General features: G+C 51.2%; 1 protein-coding gene and 1 long non-coding RNA gene across 3 annotated transcripts in view; both read left to right on the top strand.

Annotated features, from left to right (window-relative positions):
• Positions 1-19,973, top strand: part of GAREM2 (GRB2 associated regulator of MAPK1 subtype 2) — a 30,302-nt gene extending 10,329 nt beyond the window's left edge. For both annotated transcript variants that reach the window (XM_083733243.1, XM_083733244.1), the window contains exons 3-6: positions 8,252-8,382; positions 9,816-11,024; positions 12,457-12,620; positions 18,523-19,973. In XM_083733243.1, coding sequence (XP_083589369.1) covers positions 8,252-8,382; positions 9,816-11,024; positions 12,457-12,620; positions 18,523-19,384 — 2,366 coding nt within the window. In that variant the 3' untranslated portion in view covers positions 19,385-19,973. The remainder of the gene's footprint in view (positions 1-8,251; positions 8,383-9,815; positions 11,025-12,456; positions 12,621-18,522) is intronic.
• The window catches only part of LOC310842222, a 274,827-nt gene that overhangs the window by 227,370 nt on the left and 26,040 nt on the right, over positions 1-21,417 (top strand). The gene's annotated exons all lie outside the window — the stretch shown is intronic.

Here is a 21,417-nt window from a genome sequence, read left to right as displayed (position 1 = left end):
AGAAGCCTGCTCCCTCTGCTGCGTGACAGCCCTTGAGATATTTGAAGATGACTATCCTATCTCCTGATGGGAGAAAGTGAGGAGGAATTAAAGAACCTTTTAATGAGAGCGAAAAATATGGTCTGAAGCTCAACATCAAAAAAACGAAGATCATGGCCACTGGTGCCATCACCTCCTGGCAAATAGAAGGGGAAGAAATGGAGGCAGTGAGAGATTTCACTTTATTGGACTCCATGATCACTGCAGATGGTGACAGCAGCCACGAAATTAAGACGCCTGCTTCTTGGGAGAAAAGCAATGACAAACCTAGACAGCATCTTAAAAAGCAGAGACATCACCTTGCCCACAAAGGTCCATATAGTAAAAGCTCTGGTTTTCCCAGTAGTGATGTATGGAAGTGAGAGCTGGACCATCAAGAAGGCTGATTGCCAAAGAATGGATGCTTTTGAATTCTGGTGCTGGAGGAGACTCTTGAGAGTCCCACGGACTGCAAGAAGATCCAACCTCTCCATTCTGAAGGAAATCAGCCCTGAGTGCTCACTGGAAGGACAGATCCTGAAGCTGAGGCTCCAAGACTTTGGCCACCTCATGAGAAGAGAAGACTCCCTGGAAAAGACCCTGGTGTTGGGAAAGATGGAGGGCATAAGGAGAATGGGACGACAGAGGACGAGATGGTGGGACAGTGTTCTCAAAGCTACCAGCCTGAGTTTGACCAAACTGCGGAGGCAGTGGAAGACAGGAGTGCCTGGCGTGCTCTGGTCCAGGGGGTCACAAAGAGTCGGACACGACTAAATGACTACAACAACAACATCCTATCTCCTCTCAGTCTCCTCTTTTCCAGGCTAAACATACCCAACTCCTTCAACCGTTCCTCATATGGCTTAGTTTCCAGACCCTTGATCCTCTTGGTTGCCCTCTTCTGCACACCTCCCAGCTTGTCAACATCCTTCCTAAATTGTGGTGCCCAGGACTGGACACAGTATTCCAGGTTGGGGACTGACCAAGGCAGAATAGAGAGGGACTATGACTTTGCTTGATCTCTGTTGATGCAGCCTAGACTTGTATTAGCAATTGAGTTGTGTCTCAAAACATCTGTGAATCCTGTAATGCAGGGGGTTGGTCTAGACAGCCCTTATGGTCCCTTCCAACTCTGTAATTCTATCTGGAGGGCACCCAATTGGGTACCAGTGGCCCAAAATTTGGCCACAAAATATTCCAGATCCCTCTCCCACCTCTATTTTGTTGGAAGCCAGAGTGGCTGGGGTAACCCAGTCAGATGGGCCAGGTATAAGTAAATAATAATAATAATAATAATGATAATAATAATAATAATAATATATTGGCAGCATTGCACACATGGGGGCTGTGGGAGGGTTGGCATTCAAAGCTTGCTCCCTCTCCAACTTGGTCCTGCAGGTGTAAAAATAATATCCATGGCCTGCCTTGCAGGGTTGAATGCAGAATTAAGGACACGCCTGGCCTACTCCTGGGCTTGCAAGAGCTTGGAAAGAGGTGCCTGGTGTGGAAGGTCAGCGAGGTGGGGGGTGGAAGTGTTGGCGCCTGTCTGGGAGGCCCTGAACTGAGGAGGAGGAGGAGAGTGACCCAAGTGGGAGTTGGGAATTAGCAGGGTTGAGATCATCCCGGCCCTTAATGAGCCGGCTAAGTGCTTCCCATCTCTGGTAATGATGTGCAAGGATGAATAAATCATGGGAGACCCAGCTAATCGCTGTTCCTTGGGGAGGGCAATGGGACAGGAGGGGAGGGAGTAGAGCAGGGAAGCGTGTTAACCTGCTGGGCTGGCCCATTCATAAAATTGGAGCAGATGGTAAGGTGGGGGAAGAGAAGAGGCTTCTAGCTGCCCCCCCCCCCCGCCCTTGTCTGAAACACACACACACAGCCAGTTTTGGCTCGGAGGTGTGCAAATGTCTGTCTCTCACTAGAACCGGTACACATCCCGTGAAGCTGAATGTTGGAAGATTCAGGGCAGATCAAAGAAAGTCCTTCTTCACGCAGCGCAGACTGTGGAACTCTCTGCCACAGGAGGTGGTGATGGCCCCAACTTGGATGGCTTTTAAAGAGGACAAGAGGGCTATGGATGGCTCTGCAATGCTCCTGGGTCAGCAACCTTTTTCAGCCGTATCCCTCACACCATGTGGTGGGCCGGAGTATATTTTTTTGGGGGGGGAATGAGCGACAATAACAATCCCCATGTTTTGTTGTTGTTGTTTAGTCGTTTAGTCGTGTCCGACTCTTCGTGACCCCATGGACCAGAGAACGCCAGGCACCTCTGTCCTCCACTGCCTCCCGCAGTTTGGTCAAACTCATGCTGGTAACCTCGAAAACACTATCCAACCATCTCGTCCTCTGTCATCCCCTTCTCCTTGTGCCCTCCATCTTTCCCAACATCAGGGTCTTCTCCAGGGAGTCTTCTCTTCTCATGAGGTGGCCAAAGTACTGAAATCTCTCACTGCCTCCATTTCTTCCCCTTCTATTTGCCAGGAGGTGATGGCACCAGTGGCCATGATCTTCGTGGCTGCTGTCACCATCTGCAGTGATCATTGAGCCCAAGAAAGTAAAATCTCTCACTACCTCCATTTCTTCCCCTTCTATTTGCCAGGAGGTGATGGGACCAGTGGCCATGATCTTCGCTTTTTTGATGTTGAGCTTCAGACCATATTTTGCGCTCTCCTCTATCACCCTCATTAAAAGATTCTTTAATTCCTCCTCACTTTCTGCCATCAAGGTTGTGTCATCTGCATATCTGAGGTTGTTGATATTTCTTCCAGCAATCTTAATTCCGGCTAGGGATTCATCCAGCCCAGCCTTTCGCATGATGAATTCTGCATATAAGTTAAATAAGCAGGGAGACAAAATACAGCCTTGTCGTACTCCTTTCCCAATTTTGAACCAATCAGTTGTTCCATATCCAGTTCTAACTGTAGCTTCTTGTCCCACATAGAGATTTCTCAGGAGACAGATGAGGTGATCAGACACTCCCATTTCTTTAAGAACTTGCCATAGTTTGCCGTGGTCGACACAGTCAAAGGCTTTTGCATAGTCAATGAAGCAGAAGTAGATGTCTTTCTGGAACTCTCTAGCTTTCTCCATAATCCAGCGCATGGTTGCAATTTGGTCTCTGGTTCCTCTGCCTCTTCTAAATCCAGCTTGCACTTCTGGGAGTTCTCTCCAATTACTTCACTCATACATCACTTATACATCATGAAAGGGGAGGTCTGGTGGCCGAAATCTGAGCATCCTGGACCCTGCCCCATGGTTCCTCTTGCCCTCCACCAAAGACCCCTCAAGTGTAATAAAAGAGATGTTTACATTTCCCTGTTTCCCAGCCAAGTTCATCCCACCCTTTTGTCTCCATCTGGGTTTGTTATTTCTGGGATGAATACCTGTCTGGCACTCAGGTATCAGGATGCCTGGGATTATCCCTCAGGCAGAGGGGCTGCTGAGGAGCTGAGCTCACAGGTCTAGATGAATTTCTGAAGTTTTTCCTGTGAGCCAGTACATAGATGCATTTATCAGTGAATTCTTACATTTGGTATCGTGCAGCAAAGGCCCTTTGAATAAATAGGAAGAAACTGTGATGAAGTGTTTTGTGGGGACAAATCACAAAAGCCACAAAAGTGATTGTGCTGGTTTTGGTAGTGGGCTGCATGTGCATGAGATCTGCTGGAGGGGCAACCCTCCCCACCCCCAAAAAAACCCCCTATACATAAATTCCTGCAACAGTCACAAGTCTCTTCCCCCCCCATCCTGCCTTTGCTCCTCTTCCAGCTGGTGCCACAACGCCCCCCCGCCTTGTCAGCCTGTTCCCACATTTCTGGTTCCTTGGGGAGAAGACGGACACAGCTGTCTCCAGAATGGGGGGGGCGGCTTCTCTGCCTCACTCTGCTTCTCTCCCCCCCCCAATCCTCATAGCAGCTTTCCCCATCTGCGCATCCTGCCTTCGATCATCCTCCTTGTTTCCTTTAGTTGGGGCTGTTGCAGGAGGGGGTGGGCTCTGGAGACAGACATGTTTGTGGAGGGGAGGGGGTCGTTGCCTGGCTTAAGGCACGATCTTTTCTGGGGGGAGCAGTGAAAGTAAAGAAGGCTTTTGGCCCTGGGAAGCAGGTGCGAGATTCTTGGAATCGGGAGTCGAGGCAACCTAGGACCTGGAGCAAGTGATGGGAGGGAAGGGGGCTTCTCAACAAATATAGCCAGTCCCCGTTTCCCTGCACGGCTGAGTAAACCGTAGCCAGTTCCCACATCCTTGAGGCAAAGAGCTTTGTTCCCAGGGAGTCCCAGTTTTAGGAATCCAGAGGAGGCAAAAATCTCATGGGAGGGGCGCACAATTCGCTCCTGTGATACAGCGTCCTGTTCTTGCCTGTTCTGGGTGTACATTTCCAAAATATAAGAAATAAAACCTGCATACAGAAACAGTGTTTTGTGTTGTGTAGCCTCCTAAGATGTAAGTCATGGGCCCCGCCTGCTAGCCTGCTCCCTAAAATATCCCTGGTTTGCTCACTTGTATATACAGGGTGCCGACATTCTGCATGGACTGGTTGCAGGGCAACATGGGCAAATGGCTTTAAATACCTATTAGGTCCATAAATTACCATATAGCATATTGTTGTTGTTGTTTAGTCGTTTCCAACTTTTCGTGACCCCCTGGACCAGAGCACGCCAGGCCCTCCTGTCTTCCACTGCCTCCCGCAGTTTGGTCAAACTCATGCTGGTAGCTTCGAGAACACTGTCCCACCATCTCGTCCTCTGTCGTCCCCTTCTCCTTGTGCCCTCCATCCTTCCCAACATCAGGGTCTTTTCCAGGGAGTTTTCTCTTCTCCTGAGGTGGCCAAAGTCTTGGAGCCTCAGCTTCAGGATCTGTCCTTCCAGTGAGCACTCAGGGCTGATTTCCTTAAGGATGGAGAGGTTGGATCTTCTTGCAGTCCATGGGACTCTCAAGAGTCTCCTCCAGCACCAGAATTCAAAAGCATCCATTCTTCGGCGATCAGCCTTCTTTATGGTCCAGCTCTCATTTCCATACATCACTACTGGGAAAACCAGAGCTTTTACTATATGGACCTTTGTGGGCAAGGTGATGTCTCTGCTTTTTAAGATGCTGTCTAGGTTTGTCATTGCTTTTCTCCCAAGAAGCAGGAGTCTTTTAATTTCGTGACTGCTGTCACCATCTGCAGTATATGTGCAACACAAAATTTGTTGTTGACAAAGGACAATTTGTTGTTGTGGCAATTTGCGGCAATTTGTTGTTGACAAAGGACAGCTGGACATAGAAAGGGCCCCATTCCCTTCAGTATCTCAGGGCCTCATCAAACCTAGATCCGGCGCTGAGCCTCTTGTGTCTGGAAGCCATTGAGAGCCCTCTCCTCCTCCACAAATTTGTCTACTCCTCTTTAAATGCCATCCAAGTTGGTGGCCATCACTACCTCCTGTGGCAGGGAGTTCCACAGTTTAACAATGTGTTGAGTGAAGAAAGACTTCTGTTGATTTGCCCTGAAACTCCCAGCTTCCTTGCATGTCTGCAAGTTAAAGAATTTCCATGTGAGATGATTTCAAGGCCCGGGGCTGCCAAGCGCTCCAGCTTTTGGAGGCCATTTGCCAGGGTGGGGGACACAGCCCTATGTCAGCAAGCTTAGCTGCCGGCTCTGATTGATTGGAAAGCAATTGACTCATTGATTGGGACGTCTCTTGCTCGCTTCCTCTCTGTTCTGGGATGTCCGTGTCTCTCTCTCTCTGTCTTCAGGGAATCTTCTGGAGGCGGGGGGGGGGGGGAGAAGGGAGCCCTTCCGATAAACACAGCTGAGTTTGCCTCTGCTGCCGCTGGGGGAGGAGGAGGGGGCTGATTTAATTCACTGTATTGACTCCCTGCAAAATAGGTGCAATTTGGTGGCCACGTTCCATAGCGATAACACCACAGAAGAGCCTTGTCTTCAGCGCCAAGAGGGCTACAGAGCATGTGCAGAGGGACTCGGCTCCACTTTCAATGCACATGAAATGACCCCCATCACTAGCCATCCTGCACCCTTTTACACTGTGGCTCTTTTGGGGGGGTGTTATTGCGTTGTTTTCGTTCTGCTTATATTTTGATCTTTTCTGTGAACTGCCCTGAGACCTCCAGGGATTGGACGGTATATATCGTAAACTCAATAAATATTAAGAATAATAATCAGGGCTAGCAGCCATTGGTAGCCTTTCTCCATCATCAGTTTGTCTAATTGCTGCTAACTATCAGTACAATGTGGAACTTGTTCAGTTGCGCGATTCTCTTGCCCCACATGCGCCCACTTGGCTGCATCAGTTGGCAGCAATGGCAGCGTTGCAGGTACCACCTAAGACCCTCCCCACCTTTGCAATATCTTGATCTTTGAATGTGGCAGCACCTGCCCTTTGGAACTATCAATAGGAACTCAGTGCCTGCAAAAAAAGATTTTTGTTTAGAACAGCCTGCTCAGACATGTAGAATGTGGATGCATGTTTTGATCATTTTTAGTTTATTGCTCGTTTTATTCTTTGAACATTTCAATGAATTATTTTTTTTACTGATACAGCGGTACCTTGGTTTTCGAACATCTCTCTTGACGAACATTTTGGTTTTCAAATGCTGTAAACCCAGAAGTAAATGCTTCGGTTTTCAAACACTTTGCGGAAGTCAAACATGCCTCGCGGCTTCCCTCTTGAGTTTTTCGTATTGAGTTTTCCATTTTGAGCTTTCAGTTTTCAAATGTTTTGGAACTCGAAAGGTCTTCCGGAATGGATTACATTCGAAAACCGAGGTACCACTGTCATGTTACTGTTTTGTTCTCTTTGTAAACAGCTTTGTGGTTCTTTTTTTTAAAAAAAAACACACACACACTCAAGATTGTGTATAAAATGCATGAAACAAATAAACAATAACTAGATGGACCACAGTGGCTGTAGGCTGCCTGCCCGAGTCAGAGGCATCAGGCCTCTGGAGAGCAGTTGCCGGGGACTAACACACTCCTGGTATTTCCTTTTTTTTGGGGGGGGGGGGAGCCACTGTGAGAATCAGGAATGCTGAATAGAGAGATCTTTGGTCTGACCCAGCCGGGCTCCCCCTACATCCCCCCCCCAAGGAGGAGCTCTCCCCCAATGGTTATCAGCCATAATAGTTTGAAGAGACAGCCGCATATTCCTGCATTGCAGGGGGTTGGAACCTGGGCCGTCTTAACCATTGGCGCTAAGGGTTCACGGCATCCGGGCGCCTAGCTCTCAGGGGCAGGACTCCTTGGTCCAGAATGGGGCAACTGTGCCCTGAAGGACCAGGTGCGCAGCCGGGGAGTCATTTTGGACTCACAGCTGTCCATGGAGGTGCAGGTCAATTCTGTGTCCAGGGCAGCTGTTTATCAGCTCCATCTGGTACGAAGGATGAGACCCTCCCTGCCCACCAACTGTCTCACCAGAGTGGTGCATGCTATGGTTATCTCTCGCTTGGACTACTGCCATGCGCTCTATGTGGGGCTACCTTTGAAGGTGACCCAGAAACTACAACTAATCCAGAATGCGGCAGCCAGACTGGGGACTGGGAGCGGCCGCCAAGACCACATAACACTGGTCTTGAAAGACCTACACTGGCTCCCAGTATATTTCCAAGCACAATTCAAAGTGTTATTGCTGACCTTCAAAGCCCTAAACGGCCTCAGCCCAGTAGACCTGAAGGAGCGTCTCCACCTCCATCGTTCTGCCCGGACACTGAGGTCCAGCTCCGAGGGCTTTCTGGTGGTTCCCTCGCTGCGAGAAGCCAAGATACAGGGAACCAGGCAGAGGGCCTTCTTGGTGGTGGCGCCCGCCCTGTGGAACGCCCTCCCACCAGATGTCAAAGAGAAAAACAACCACCAGACTTTTAGAAGACATCTGAAGGCAGCCCTGTTTAGGGAAGATTTTAATGTTTAATAGGTTATTGTATTTTTGTGTTCTGTTGGAAGCCGCCCAGAGTGGTTGGGGAAACCCAGCCAGATGGGCAGGGTATAAATAATAAATTATTATTATTATTCCAAGTTCAAGGGCAGGATACTTCTTATCAATGAGGGGACCAGGTGCCCTTTGTCTCAGGCTGAGGAGTCCCCTCCCTTGGGCTCTGACCACCGTTGGAGGCAGCGATCTGGGCTAGGCCAATCTGGGTTTGACCGTGCCCAGCAAAGCAGGGGAGATGCAGACCCCCTGAGCTGACCCCTGGAGCAGCAGGTCTCCCTTAACCGATCCAGTTGTGTTTCACACCCTGCAGGGAAATTCAAGCTGCTTGACCAGGACAGGGATGTCCGGGAGCCTGTGCAGTACTTCAACAGCGTGGAAGAGGTGGCCAGCATCTTCCCGGACAGGGTCTTCGTCATGGAGGCCATCACCTTCAGCGTCAAGGTCAGTGGCACTTCAAGGGTGGGGAGATCTCAGCCCAGGGTGCAAGTGCAAAAGGGATGGAGGGGCAGCCTTGAAATCCCATCTCGACTTGAAATCCCGCCTCTTCGCTGCGGCTTCCTTCTACTCATTTGGCAAAGAGCTGAGCCGTGTTGGGAATCTTCCCTGCCCCATAATAAGGTGGGGAAAGCACCGCAAAACCTGAGCTGCTGGATGACAGGATTGTAAAATTGGAAGGGACCCCTGAGGATCATCTAGTCCAACCCCCTGCAATGCAGCAATTGCAGCTGCAGGATCCTTGACAGATGACCATCCAGCCTCTGCTTCCCACTGTCTAACAGCTCTTACTGTCAGAAGGTTCTTCCTGATGTTTAGTTGGAATCTCCCTTCTTCTAACTTGAAGCCATGGGTTTGAGTCTTACCCCCCCGAGCAGGAGAAAACAAGCTTGTTCCCTCTTCCACATGACAACCCTTGAGATATTTGAAGATGGCTGTCCTATCTCATCTCAATCTCCTCTTTTCCAAGCTAAACATACCCAGTTCCTTCAACCGCTCCTCATCAGGCTTGGTTTCCAGACCCCGATCCTCTTGGTTGCCCCCCTCTGCACACATTCCAGCTTGTCAACCTCCTCCTTAAATTGTGGTGCCCAGAACTGGACACAGGATTCCAGACCTGGTCTGACCAAGGCAGAAGAGAGTGGGACTTTTCCTTCCCTTGATCTGGACACTAGACTTCTGTTAAGGCAGCCTAGAATAGCATCAGGTTATTTTGGTTAGGCTTGTGGTCCACCAAAACCCCTAGATCCTTTTCACATGTGCTACTGGCAAGCAAGGGATGCAGGTGGCGCTGTGGTCTAAACCACTGAGCCTAGGACTTGCTGATCAGAAGGTCAGCAGTTCGAATCCCCACAACGGGGTGAGCTCCCATTGCTCGGTCCCTGCTCCTGCCAACCTCGCAGTTCGAAAGCACGTCAAAGTGCAAGTGGATAAATAGACCTGGAGGAAAGGGACGCAAGTGGCGCTGTGGGTGAAACCACAGAGCCTAGGACTTGCTGATCAGAAGGTTGGGTTTGAATTCCTGCGACGGGGTGAGCTCCCATTGCTCGGTCCCTGCTCCTGCCAACCTAGCAGTTCGAAAGCACGTCAAAGTGCAAGTGGATAAATAGGTACTGCTCCAGCGGGAAGGTAAACGGCGTTTCCGTGCGCTGCTCTGGTTTGCCAGAAGCGGCTTCGTCATGCTGGCCACATGACCCGGAAGCTGTATGCCAGCTCCCTCGGCCAGTAAAGCGAGATGAGCGCCACAACCCCAGAGTCGTCAGCGACTGGACCTAGCGGTCAGGAGTCCCTTTACCTTACTGGCAAGCAAAGCTTCCCTACATCCTATATTTGTGCCCCTTCTTCTTCCATTTCCTGGCTGACCCTCTTCTTCCTCCCAGGTGGTCTCGGGGGAGTTCAGCGAGGACAGCGAGGTGTATAACTTCACTCTGCACGCCGGGGACGAGCTGACACTCATGGGCCAGGCTGAGATCCTGTGTGCGAAAGCCGCCAAGGAGAAGTCGCGCTTCAACACGTTGCTGCGGAAGCTGGGCAAGGCGGGCGTCGCTGGCGGAGGCGCCGCAGCCAGCGGTGGTACCAGCAGTGGCACCAGTGGTGGGGGCAACCGCCCGCTGAAGGGCAAGATGCCCTGTCTGATCTGCATGAACCACCGCACCAACGAGAGCCTCAGTTTGCCCTTCCAGTGCAAGGGGCGCTTCAGCACCCGCTCCCCGCTGGAGCTCCAGATGCAGGAGGGCGAGCACACCATCCGCAGCATCATCGAGAAGGTGCGGCTGCCCGTCAACGTGACGGTGCCCACCCGGCCCCCACGCAACCCCTACGACCTCCACGCCATCCGCGAGGGCCACTGCTACAAGCTGCTCAGCATCATCTCCAAGACTGTGGTCCTCTGCTGCATCCTGCGCAGGGACGCCGTGGCCCCCTTCCACTTCCTCCTGCTGACGGACATGCCCCGCTTCCTCCTCCCCGAGGGGGCGCTGTGGGGCGGAGGGGACGCCCGCCTGGAGAAGCTCCTCCGCGAGAGCGCCGCCCTCTGCCAGGAGTGCTTCGACCCCAACGAATACTCCAAGGCGGTGCGTGAGGCCAAGGCGGACCTGGCGGAGGAGTGCGCCAGTCCCCGGCGCGTCCGCCTCTGCCTCCAGGGCTATGCCCGTGACGAACTGGCGCACTCCTTCCAGCGCCTCTCGCTCTGCCTCTACAGCACCTCCGGGGGCGCCTGCCAGGACCCCGCCTCCGGGGGGAGGAGCCAGAGGACACTCCTCCCTTCCCGCCAGGACCACCACGAGGCCCTCTTCCCTGATGCCCCGGACGCCGAGCGGGAATACACGACGCCCGACTGGACCGAGCCGGCCTTCCGGGCTCCGGAACTGCCCTACGAGGAGCTGTGGACCAACCAGAACCGCGGAAGCTACGCAGAGCCCAGCGGGAAGCCGGCCGGCCTGGAGAGCGCCAACCCAGCCCAGAGAGACCTCATCTCCTTCGCCGGCCTCGCCTCGCCCCTGGGGTCCCCGCCACCCTGCCACCAGGGCCTGCTGGGGGAGGAGCCTGCGGGAGATGCCCCACCCCCGGTCCCGCCCAAGTCTGATGCGGTGAGGGATGCCTCAGGCAGCGGGGAAAGGGGGAGCAGGGGTGTGGAGGAGCTTGATCGGATAGGTTTGGGGACACAGGTGCAGGGGGCGTTCACTACCTGCGGGGATATACCCGGAATACAGTGGACGCTCGGGTTGTAAACGTTATCTGTGCGCAACCCACAGCATTCGCAACCCACAATGCCGCATTTGTGCAGACACGGGTCGCGATTCAGCACTTATGCGCAAAGCACCATTATAGTGTCTCTGTGCATGTGCGAGCGCCAAAACCCAGGAACAACCCGTTCCAGTACTTCCGGGCTCGGCGCAGTGTGCAACCTGAAAATGCACAACCTGAAGCGGCTGTAACCCAAGGTATGACTGTACTGCATTTGGAAGGAGTGTCCAGGCGGAATTCGGCAAAATGTCTGGGAAAATCCAGACTTATGGCAGCCCATGTCGGCTGCGTTGTTTTTGCTGATCTCTCTTAAAAATAGCTCAAAAACATCAATATATCATTATCATTATTATTAGCGATGGCAACCGTAAACAAACCAAGAAAGGAGCGCGTTCAGAAGATCAGGTCACCTGCTCCATGTGGTTGCGGCGCCTTTTTGAGATTGGCCGATTTGAGGTTTGCCTACAAAAGTGTTAGGCTGTAAGATTTTGGGTTGGGGCAGCTCTGGAGTCTCTCCCCCCCCCCCAGCTGTCCTGCTGAGCTTTGCTTATGGCTAGCATTGGGGTTTTTGGCTAGAGAAGGTTCCATACCTGGAGAGTCAAGTCTTAGGATGAAATGACAGATTGCACAGAATTTGGTTCCCTGCGGTAAAAATGGCCGAGCCCCATTCCCTGGCTGGCTGCTTCCCTGCCTCCCATCCCTGGCTGCTACTGGTCCAGGATCTTAGCAGTTGTGCGGAAAACCCAAAGAGGGATTTTGCTCACCTGCCCTTTCAGTTCAGCACATTAAGATTGGGTTTCTGCAAGGCAGAGATGCCAAACAACCAGAAATTCTCTTGGATTCGGGGGAATTAATCAGGATACAATATGATTGGGCGAAGGGGTGGGTGACCCCTGAGTTTCCCTCCCAAGGCAAATGCAGAGAGGGGCTTTTAGGGGTGAATGGCTGGAAGTGTATTTAATCAGTCCCCCCCCCCCCCAAAACTGAGCTCTGACAGTGACAGTAAACCCAGCCGGAGGGTGTGGAGACTTGCAGAGGAGAACTGGCCACATCTGCTAAGCCTCTTCTGCAAATGCCCCTTTCTGCCCACCCAGCTGCCACTGGCATTCATCTTTGGGGGCATGCTTCTTTCTTAAAGTTGCCCCCCCATTGGGACTCTTGCTGTGCCCCCATTTAGAGGTGTGTGTTCTGCCCTTCTGATCGCTATGGTCTTGGCTTCCAGCTGGCTACCACTACTGCAGAAAGCGGATGAATCTCTCTCTCCATCTTTTCCAGGTGAGAGAGGAGTGCCGCCTTCTCGTCGCGCCCCCAGTGCCACCCCGGGGGGGCCATCCGCCGGCCGCTTCCAGTCCTCCGGTGCCTCTGCGATTCCCGAAGCTCCAGGGCACTGCTTCTCCCAGCTCCAGCCTCTCCTACTACTCGCCTGGACTGCATGATGGGTAAGTTGCTTCCCAAGGGGGATGGGGGCGGGCTGAGGACCCTGGGCTTCTCTCCTCCCTCCCAGAGAGCTGGCTGGGACTTCTCAGTTGAAGCCATGCGAGATCTCCATGCTCCAGAGTGCTCTCATTCTCCATCTTCCTTCGTGTAAGTTTTCGGCACAAAGGAGCGCCTGGTTATGAACCCAACAAGGCTTTGAACCAGCCACCTGCCAGAGGTTATGGACTACAATGCCCATGAGCACCAGCTGACATGGCCAGTGCTCAGGGATGCTGGGAGTTGTAGTGCAAAAAAAAGAGCAAATTTTATTTTTGTCTGAATCAATAGAAGTCTTGTGTCCATCTCAAGGGATGAAATAATCCCACTTTATTCTGCCTTGGTCAGACCCCAACCTGGAATACTGTGTCCAATTCTGGGCACCACAATTTAAGAAGGATGTTGACAAGTTGGGAGGTGTGCAGAGGAGGGCAACCCAGAGGATCAAGGATCTGGAAACCGAGCCTGATGAGGAGCGGTTGAAGGACCTGGGGATGTTTAGCCTGGAGAAGAGGAGACTGAGAGGAGATTTGAGAGCCATCTTCAAATACTTCCGTGTTTTTTTACTCTAAAATAAGGTTCAAAATGGGGGCTCGTCTTATACACGGATAGTATCTCCCCCCATTTTTTTAAACTGGAGTTCCCAAAAATAGAGGACATCCTATACATGGTGGCGTCTTATAGACAGAAAAATACGGTATCTCAAGAGCTGTCATGTGGAAGAGGGAGCAAGCTTGTATTCCCCTGCTCCAATCTAATGACTACTAGTTACAACGCAGGAGATTCTCAGTGAACATCAGGAATAACTTTCTGACGGCAAGAGCTTTTCAACACTGGATCAGTCTCCCTCGGGAGGTTGTGGACTCTCCTTCCTTGGAGGTTTGTAAGCAGAGGTTGGATGGCCACCTGTCGAACGTTCTTCAGCTGTGGTTCCTGCATTGTAGGGGGCTGGGCTACATGACCTTCAGGGGTCCCTTTCAACTCTATGATGGGCAGCAGGTTGGTGCTGGCTGCTTTAAATGAAGCACTGAGTCAGGTGTCGGGACTTCATGGGCATGTGGGGAGAGCCACTTGGTCCTGGGTCATCAGGCTACTGAGGGCACAATCTAGGATTGGTGAAAGCTGACTGCCAGGAAAACTGCATTTCTGGCTGGTTCTCCTCTTGTTCCCCTTAATAAATAATAATAATATTTTTTAAAATTTATACCCTGCCCTTCCCGGTTCAGAAAACCGGGCTCAGGGCAACTAACAACAAATTTAAAACACTTAATTGATGCAACAAAAAACAGCATAAAATACAGTATAAAAGTGAATAACAATAAATTCAGAATTCAATAATCAATTTAGGGGGAAGATCCATCCAATAAACATTAGATGATCACCAGGGCGAGCTGGCTAAAATAGTCCTTGGCACAAAGGCGCCCCCACGTGGCCACAGAATTGGACTCCTGAGAAGTTTCTCTGCCGGAAAGTTGCCACAAAGTTTGTTTCTGGAGGTGCAAAAATTCCGGTGCTAAAAATGTTGCTGCAGAATTTGGAAAGACACTGGATTTATCCTGTCTGGATGTTGGAAAATTGTGCTGGCTTTCAAGCTTTGCAAAAAGGGAAAACAGCAGCTGGTGACCCTGGAAGAATTCCTGAGACCTTTAGTCCTGGAAGTCAACCTGACTATCCTGCCGGGCCTTTAAGACATGGCGTAGCCAGGATTTTTGTTAAGGGGGGCGGGCAGCACCTTTGTTAGCAGAACTGACATGATTGGTCATTTAGTTAAGTATTTCTATTGTTTTACTTTATGAGGCAGATGACACAACCTTGATGGCAGAAAGAGAGGAGGAATTAAATAACCTTTTAATGAGGGTGAAAGAGGAGAGCCCAAAATATGGTCTGAAGCTCAACATCAAAAAAAAAAGATCATTGTCACTGGGTTCATCACCTCCTGGCAAATAGAAGGGGAAGAAATGGAGGCAGTGAGAGATTTTACTTTCTTGGGCTCCATGATCACTGCAGATGGTGACAGCAGCCACAAAATTAAAAGATGCCTGCTCCTTGGGAGAAAGGCGATGGCAAACCTAGACAGCATCTTAAAAAGCAGAGACATCACCTTGCCGACAAAGGTCCGTATACAAAAAAAATAAAAAAAATCCTTCCAGTAGCACCTTCAAGACCAACTAAGTTGTTCTAGGTATGAGCTTTCGTGTGCATGCACACTTCTTCAGATACACTGAAACAGAAGTCACCAGACCCTTCTATATAGTGAGAAGGTGGGGAGGGGTATTACTCAGAAGGGTGGTGGGAATGGGTGATTGGCAGATAGCTGTGATGAGCCTGTTGACGACTCTTAACGACTGCAATAGGTCTTACAGGAAACAGCAAGGGGTGAGAAGGTGAAAAATGGCTTTGTCATGTATAATGAGATAAGAATCCAATGTCTCTGTTCAGACCAGGTCTCTCCATGGTTTTAAGTTTGTACCTGCGATACATTGATGATATTTTTATCATCTGGACACATGGTCAACAGACCCTGGACACCTTCCACTAGAAATTCAATGATTTTCACCCCACCATCAACCTAGCAATGAATCAATCTATGCAAGAAATACATTTTTTGGACACTACTATAAAAATACAGGATGGGTGCATAGACACCACCTTATACCGTAAACCAACTGACCGACAAACATATCTACATGCCTCTAGCTACCATCCCAAACATACCAAACAGTCCATTGTATATAGCCAGGCACTACGTTACAGCCGCATCTGCTCCAATTCTACAGACAGAGACTCTCACCTAAGAGATCTACAGCAAACCTTTTTAGAACTAAAATACCCAGCAGATGAAGTTAGACAACAGATCAACAGAGCCAGACTGATACCCAGAGAGAACTTGCTGCAAGACAGACCCAAAAAAGAAAATAACAGAACACCTCTAGTCATCACATACAGCTCCCAAGTTAAAACAGTACAACGCATCATCAGAGATCTACAACCTTTCCTGGACAATGACAGTTCTCTTTCTCAAGCTCTGGGAGGAAGACCTTTCATTGCCTACAGACAGCCACCCAATCTTAAACAACTCCTAACCCACAATAAGACTATAACCAGACTTAACACGGACACTGGCACCAGAGCCTGCAATAAACCCAGATGCCAACTTTGCTGCCACATACACCCGGACAACACCATTACTGGCCCCAACAACATCACACATACCATCTCGGGATTATTTAATTGCTCATCGTCTAACATTGTGTATGCCATCAAATGCCAACAGTGTCCTTCAGCTCTCTATATTGGACAAACAGGCCAAACCTTACGCCAAAGAATAAATGGACATAAATCCGACATCAGGAACCACAAGACAGAGAAACCAGTAGGAGAACACTTCAATCTCCCAGGACATTCTATACAAGATCTTAAAGTAGCTGTTCTATTACAAAGGAATTTCAGAAATAGACTGGAAAGAGAAGCTGCTGAATTGCAACTTATTACCAAACTTAAAACCATGGAGAGACCTGGTCTGAACAGAGACATTGGATTCTTATCTCATTATACATGACAAAGCCATTTTTCACCTTCTCACCCCTTGCTTTTTCCTGTAAGATCTATTGCAGTCGTTAAGAGTCGTCAACAGGCTCATCACAGCTATCTGCCAATCACCCATTCCCACCACCCTTCTGAGTAATACCCCTCCCCACCTTCTCACTATATAGAAAGGTCTGGTGACTTCTGTTTCAGTGTATCTGAAGAAGTGTGCATGAACACGAAAGCTCATACCTAGAACAACTTAGTTGGTCTTTAAGGTGCTACTGGAAGGAATTTTTTTATTTTGTTTTGACTATGGCAGACCAACACGGCTACCTATCTGTAAAAGGTCCGTATAGTTCAAGCTCTGGTTTTCCCAGTAGTGATGTATGGAAGTGAGAGCTGGACCATCAAGAAGGCTGATCGCCGAAGAATGGATGCTTTTGAATTCTGATGCTGGAGGAGACTCTTGAGAGTCCCATGGACTGCAAGAAGATCCAACCTCTCCATTCTGAAGGAAATCAGCCCTGAGTGCTCACTGGAAGGACAGATCCTGAAGCTGAGGCTCCAAGACTTTGGCCATGTCTTGAGAAGAGAAGACTCCCTGGAAAAGACCCTGATGTTGGGAAAGATGGAGGGCGCAAGGAGAAGGGGACGACAGAGGACGAGATTGTGGGACAGTGTTATGGAAGCTACAAACATGTCTTTGACCAAACTGCGGGAGGCAGTGGAAGACAGGAGGGCCTGGAGTGCTCTGGTCCAGGGGGTCACGGAGAGGCGGATACGACTAAATGACTAAACAACAACAACAACAACAACTTGATGAGGGAAGCATGCTTTAAGAGTCTCAGTTCTGGGTGCCTGTTAGTTCATAGAATCATAGAGTTGGAAGAGACCACAAGGGCCATCGAGTCCAACCCCCTGCCAAGCAGGAAACGCCATCAGAGTACTCCTGACATATGGTTATCAAGCCTCTGCTTCAAGACCTCCAAAGAAGGAGACTCCACCACACTCCTGGGCAGCAAATTCCACTGTCAAACAGCTCTCACTGTCAGGAAGTTCTTCCTAATGTTTAGGTGGAATCTTCTTTCTTGTAGTTTGGATCCATTGCTCCGTGTCCGCTTCTCTGGAGCAGCAGAAAACAACCTTTCTCCCTCCTCTATGTGACCTCCTTTTATATATTTGAACATGGCTATCATATCACCCCTTAACCTCCTCTTCTCCAGGCTAAACATGCCCAGCTCCCTTAGCCGTTCCTCATAAGGCATCGTTTCCAGGCCTTTGACCATTTTGGTTGCCCTCCTCTGGACACGTTCCAGTTTGTCAGTGTCCTTCTTGAACTGTGGTGCCCAGAACTGGACACAGTACTCCAGGTGAGGTCTGACCAGAGCAGAATACAGTGGCACTATTACATCCCTTGATCTAGATGCTATACTCCTATTGATGCAGCCCAGAATTGCATTGGCTTTTTTAGCTGCCGCGTCACACTGTTGGCTCATGTCAAGTTTGTGGTCAACCAAGACTCCTAGATCCTTTTCACATGTACTGCTCTCAAGCCAGGTGTCACCCATCTTGTATTTGTGCCTCTCATTTTTTTTGCCCAAGTGCAATACTTTACATTTCTCCCTGTTAAAATTCATCTTGTTTGTTTTGGCCCAGTTCTCTAATCTGTCAAGGTTGTTTTGAAGTGTGATCCTGTCCTCTGGGGTGTTAGCCACCCCTCCCAGTTTGGTGTCATCTGCAAATTTGATCAGGATGCCCTTGAGTCCATCATCCAAGTCGTTGATAAAGATGTTGAATAAGACCGGGCCCGTAGACTCCTAGAATCATAGACTCCTAGAATTGTACCACTGGAAGGGTCCCCCAAAGGCCATCTAGTCCAACCCCCATAAATTCAGGAATCTCAGCTAAAGCATCCCTGACAGATGCCCCTCCAACCTCTGCTTGAAAACCTCCAAGGAAGGAGAGTCCACAACCTCCTGAGGGAGACGGATCCACTATCCAACTGCTCTTACTGCCAGAAAGTTCATTTGCTTCCAGGTTCCAAGCAATTATGGGGAAAAACAAGTATTTTGGCTTCCTGTGCCTTCTGCAAAGGGAACTCCTGACTGGCTAACTTTTTCGAGTGAGTGGGTAAAGGCGATCTAGAACAGTGGCATAGCGTGGGGGTTGCCGGGGGGCTCTGGGTGCAGAATTGTGTGTGTGTGTGTGTGCGTGCAAACCAGGCACCCTCTGACCCCTGCAGAGATCCCCTTGCCCTGCCTGGCTCTGGCGGCGGAGGCTTGGTGTCTGTGAGTTCCCTCTGCCTCTGACTTTGCACTCCCTTCTCCTCTCCTCTTCCAGGTCGAGGCCGCAAAGTGGCAGCTGCTCCCCGTCTCCCGACTCCTACTCCCTGTACTGCTACCCCTGCACCTGGGGAGACTGCAAAGCGGGGGAGTCCTCCGGCCGGCCGCTGGCCAGCCCCCCGGCCCAGCCTCAAGCCCAGGGCTCCTCGTGGTCGGATCCGTGGCCGTACAGCGACCTGAGCGTGGCCACAGGGAGGCCCACCCCGCTGCTGGCGGGCAGTGACGCCAGCGCCCTCAAGAGCTACCGCAGCTGCCCTCGCCTGAAGCCTCCCCAGGCGCCCCAGAAACGCTTTGCCCCCTTTGGGGCGCTCAACCCTTTCTCCAACCCAGCCTCCTCGGAGTGGCTGGAGCCCCTCGAGTGGCAGAAGACCTCTTCCCCCGAGACCTTTGACCCCTTCGAGGGCACCACTGCTTCCTCCTCCTCCTCCCCGGAGGGCGAGCCCCGCTACAGCCCAGTGCCCCCGCCACGCCCTGCCAAGCAGGCCTTCGAGTCCCCCGAGCATGTCGCCCTCCGGACGCCCCTGCCGCCCTCCGTCACCCGTGGCGCGGAGTTGGGCGCCGCCACCCGCCTCAACCTGGCCCCGGGGGTCATCGAGGTGCCCCCCGCCCGGCTCAGTGGGGACGGCTCTCCCTGGCAGCCTCCGGCTGACCTGTCCACCCTGTCTCTGGAAGAGGTCTCCCGCTGCCTGCGTTTCATCGGGCTCTCGGAGGACGTGGTGAGCTTCTTTGCACGGGAGCGCATTGACGGCAGCATCTTCGTGCAGCTGACTGAGGAGATCCTGTCGGAGGACTTCCGCCTCACCAAACTCCAGGTCAAGAAGATCATGCAGTTCATCAAGGGCTGGCGCCCCAAGATCTAGAACCGGGTGGGGTGGGAGGAGGAGCCTGGGACGGCCGCAGGGGCTGGACCTGCAGGCGAAGGGGGTCGCTTTGCCTGGCAATGTGGGGAGAGGCCTCTGGATCTGTCGCAAGAGGGCAGTGGCGCTGGGGCACTTTGCGAGCAAAGTCCCCCACCCCCAAGAGCGCTGGTGGGCAGAGAGTAGCAAGGGCATGAACGGAGGGAGGGCTGGATGGGTGAGCCTGAAGCATAAACCCAGTGGAAAAGGAAGGAAGGAGCCAGGAGGTTATCAGTGGAACTCACTGCTGCAGGATGGCTTTGAAAGAGGATTAGACAAATCCAGGGAGGAGAAGGCAATCGATGTGAGGGCCCTGCCTTGCCCCCATGCTTAAGAGGCAGCAATGCTTGAGTTGCTGGGAGCCGCAGGAGGCGAGAGGGCTCGTGTTTGAACCCTGCGTGTGGGGTTCCCATGAGGGCATCTGGCTGGCCACTGGGAGAACAAGTTGCTGGACTGGCTGGGCCATCGGCCTGATCCAGCAGGCTCTTCTGTTGATGACGAAGGGTCTGAAGGAGACCTACGAGTGTTTGGGGGGACTCTGCCTGCCCTAGCCCAGTGCATGGGTGTCCAGTTGTCCAGTGCAGAGGAAAAGAAAGCCATGCAAAAGTGGGCTGGGAGGAGAGTCGTGATGCGACCCCCATTTCTCACCCAGACCTCCACCTTCATTTGGACCAACGGAAGCCCATCTGAGATCCACAGCTCCCATTTTTATTCCAGCAAACAGGCTGTCCCATTAGATCTGTCTCATTGCTGTGGGGCCGCCAGTTTGAAAGATGAGGCAGACAGGGGCCAGGGAGCTTTTCTGCACACGGGAAACTGAGGCAGCCGGTGACTGTGGTGCTGGCCCCCTCCCTGGGTGCGGGGTCTTGATCAGGGAGGTGTGGGAGGCAGTGCTTTAGGTCTACAGTGCGAGGGGCCTGCCCTCCAGCATCCGCTGCCCCACGGAGCCAGAGCCTCTCCACCCCAGCTGGTATAGCGGTGGGAGCTTCTTGTGGTTATTCTGGGCCCCCCGTCATTGTTATTTATGAAATTAGTACACTACCCTTCAGCAAGAGACCACAGGGCAGTGTACAGCCTAGAACACTAAATATGTAATAGTAAAAAAAGAGCAATACCTTCCCACAACTGAAAAGGCCGTAGATTTAACAGCCAAAGGCCTGGGAGAAGAGGAATGTTTTTGCCTGGCATTTAAAGATCTGGAGTGAAAGCGCCAGGCGAGCTTCGCTGGGGAGAGCAGTCCTGATGGGGAGCCACTGCAGAAAAGGCCCCGTTCTCGTGTTGCCACCCTCGGGACAGTTCTAGCAGAGGAGGAACACAAAGAAGGACCTCAGAGGACGGTCTCTTTTTTCTACAGCTTTTTCCGAGTATTCCATTTTGGAGAGCTGGCAAGGTGAGCACTTACCTGCTTGAATGCAATGTATGGGGGAATCTTGCTGCTTATGGAAGGGCAGCATGTTTAGAAAGTTCCTCTGTCTTAAAAGAGGTGCCTTTGCTTGACGTTTGATGGGGGATTCAGCAAAACCTGCCCTCGTGGATTTGGCTGCATCACACAGAACACCGAAGCTGCCCCTCTCGTGCCTTCACTACAGACACTGCCCCCCCCCCTTTAAAGCATGTCTCCACTGCCGCGAGGTCTAGAACCTTAAAGAAAGTATGAGTGACAAATTCTCAGCTACAAACTCTACGCTTGGGCAGCGCAACTGCAGATACACACAGTTCAAGAATTCCTCAGCAACTCCTTCATTTGTCCACGGAGAGGTTTGGGGGTATTTGCTGCCTGTGTCAATTTATTTGCTCCTAGACCAAGAAAAAAAGCACACCAAGAACTCTGGCCAGTATAAGTTTCAGTGGTGGGAATGGTCCCTACTCGCAAATCAAATGTAGAAAACAACAGGATATATTTATACAAATTCTTCAAACTTACACAACCCCTTAAAAATTAGATAAGGAACCAAATATTGTATAATACTGTTTTATGACTGTTTTATAATTCATGA

Source organism: Podarcis gaigeae, assembly GCF_964106915.1.
Source record: "Podarcis gaigeae genome assembly, chromosome: 3".
In the NCBI taxonomy this organism is placed as follows: domain Eukaryota; kingdom Metazoa; phylum Chordata; class Lepidosauria; order Squamata; family Lacertidae; genus Podarcis; species Podarcis gaigeae.
The sequence above is the reverse complement of the archived record's forward strand: the minus strand, read 5'-3'. Positions and strand labels throughout refer to the sequence as shown.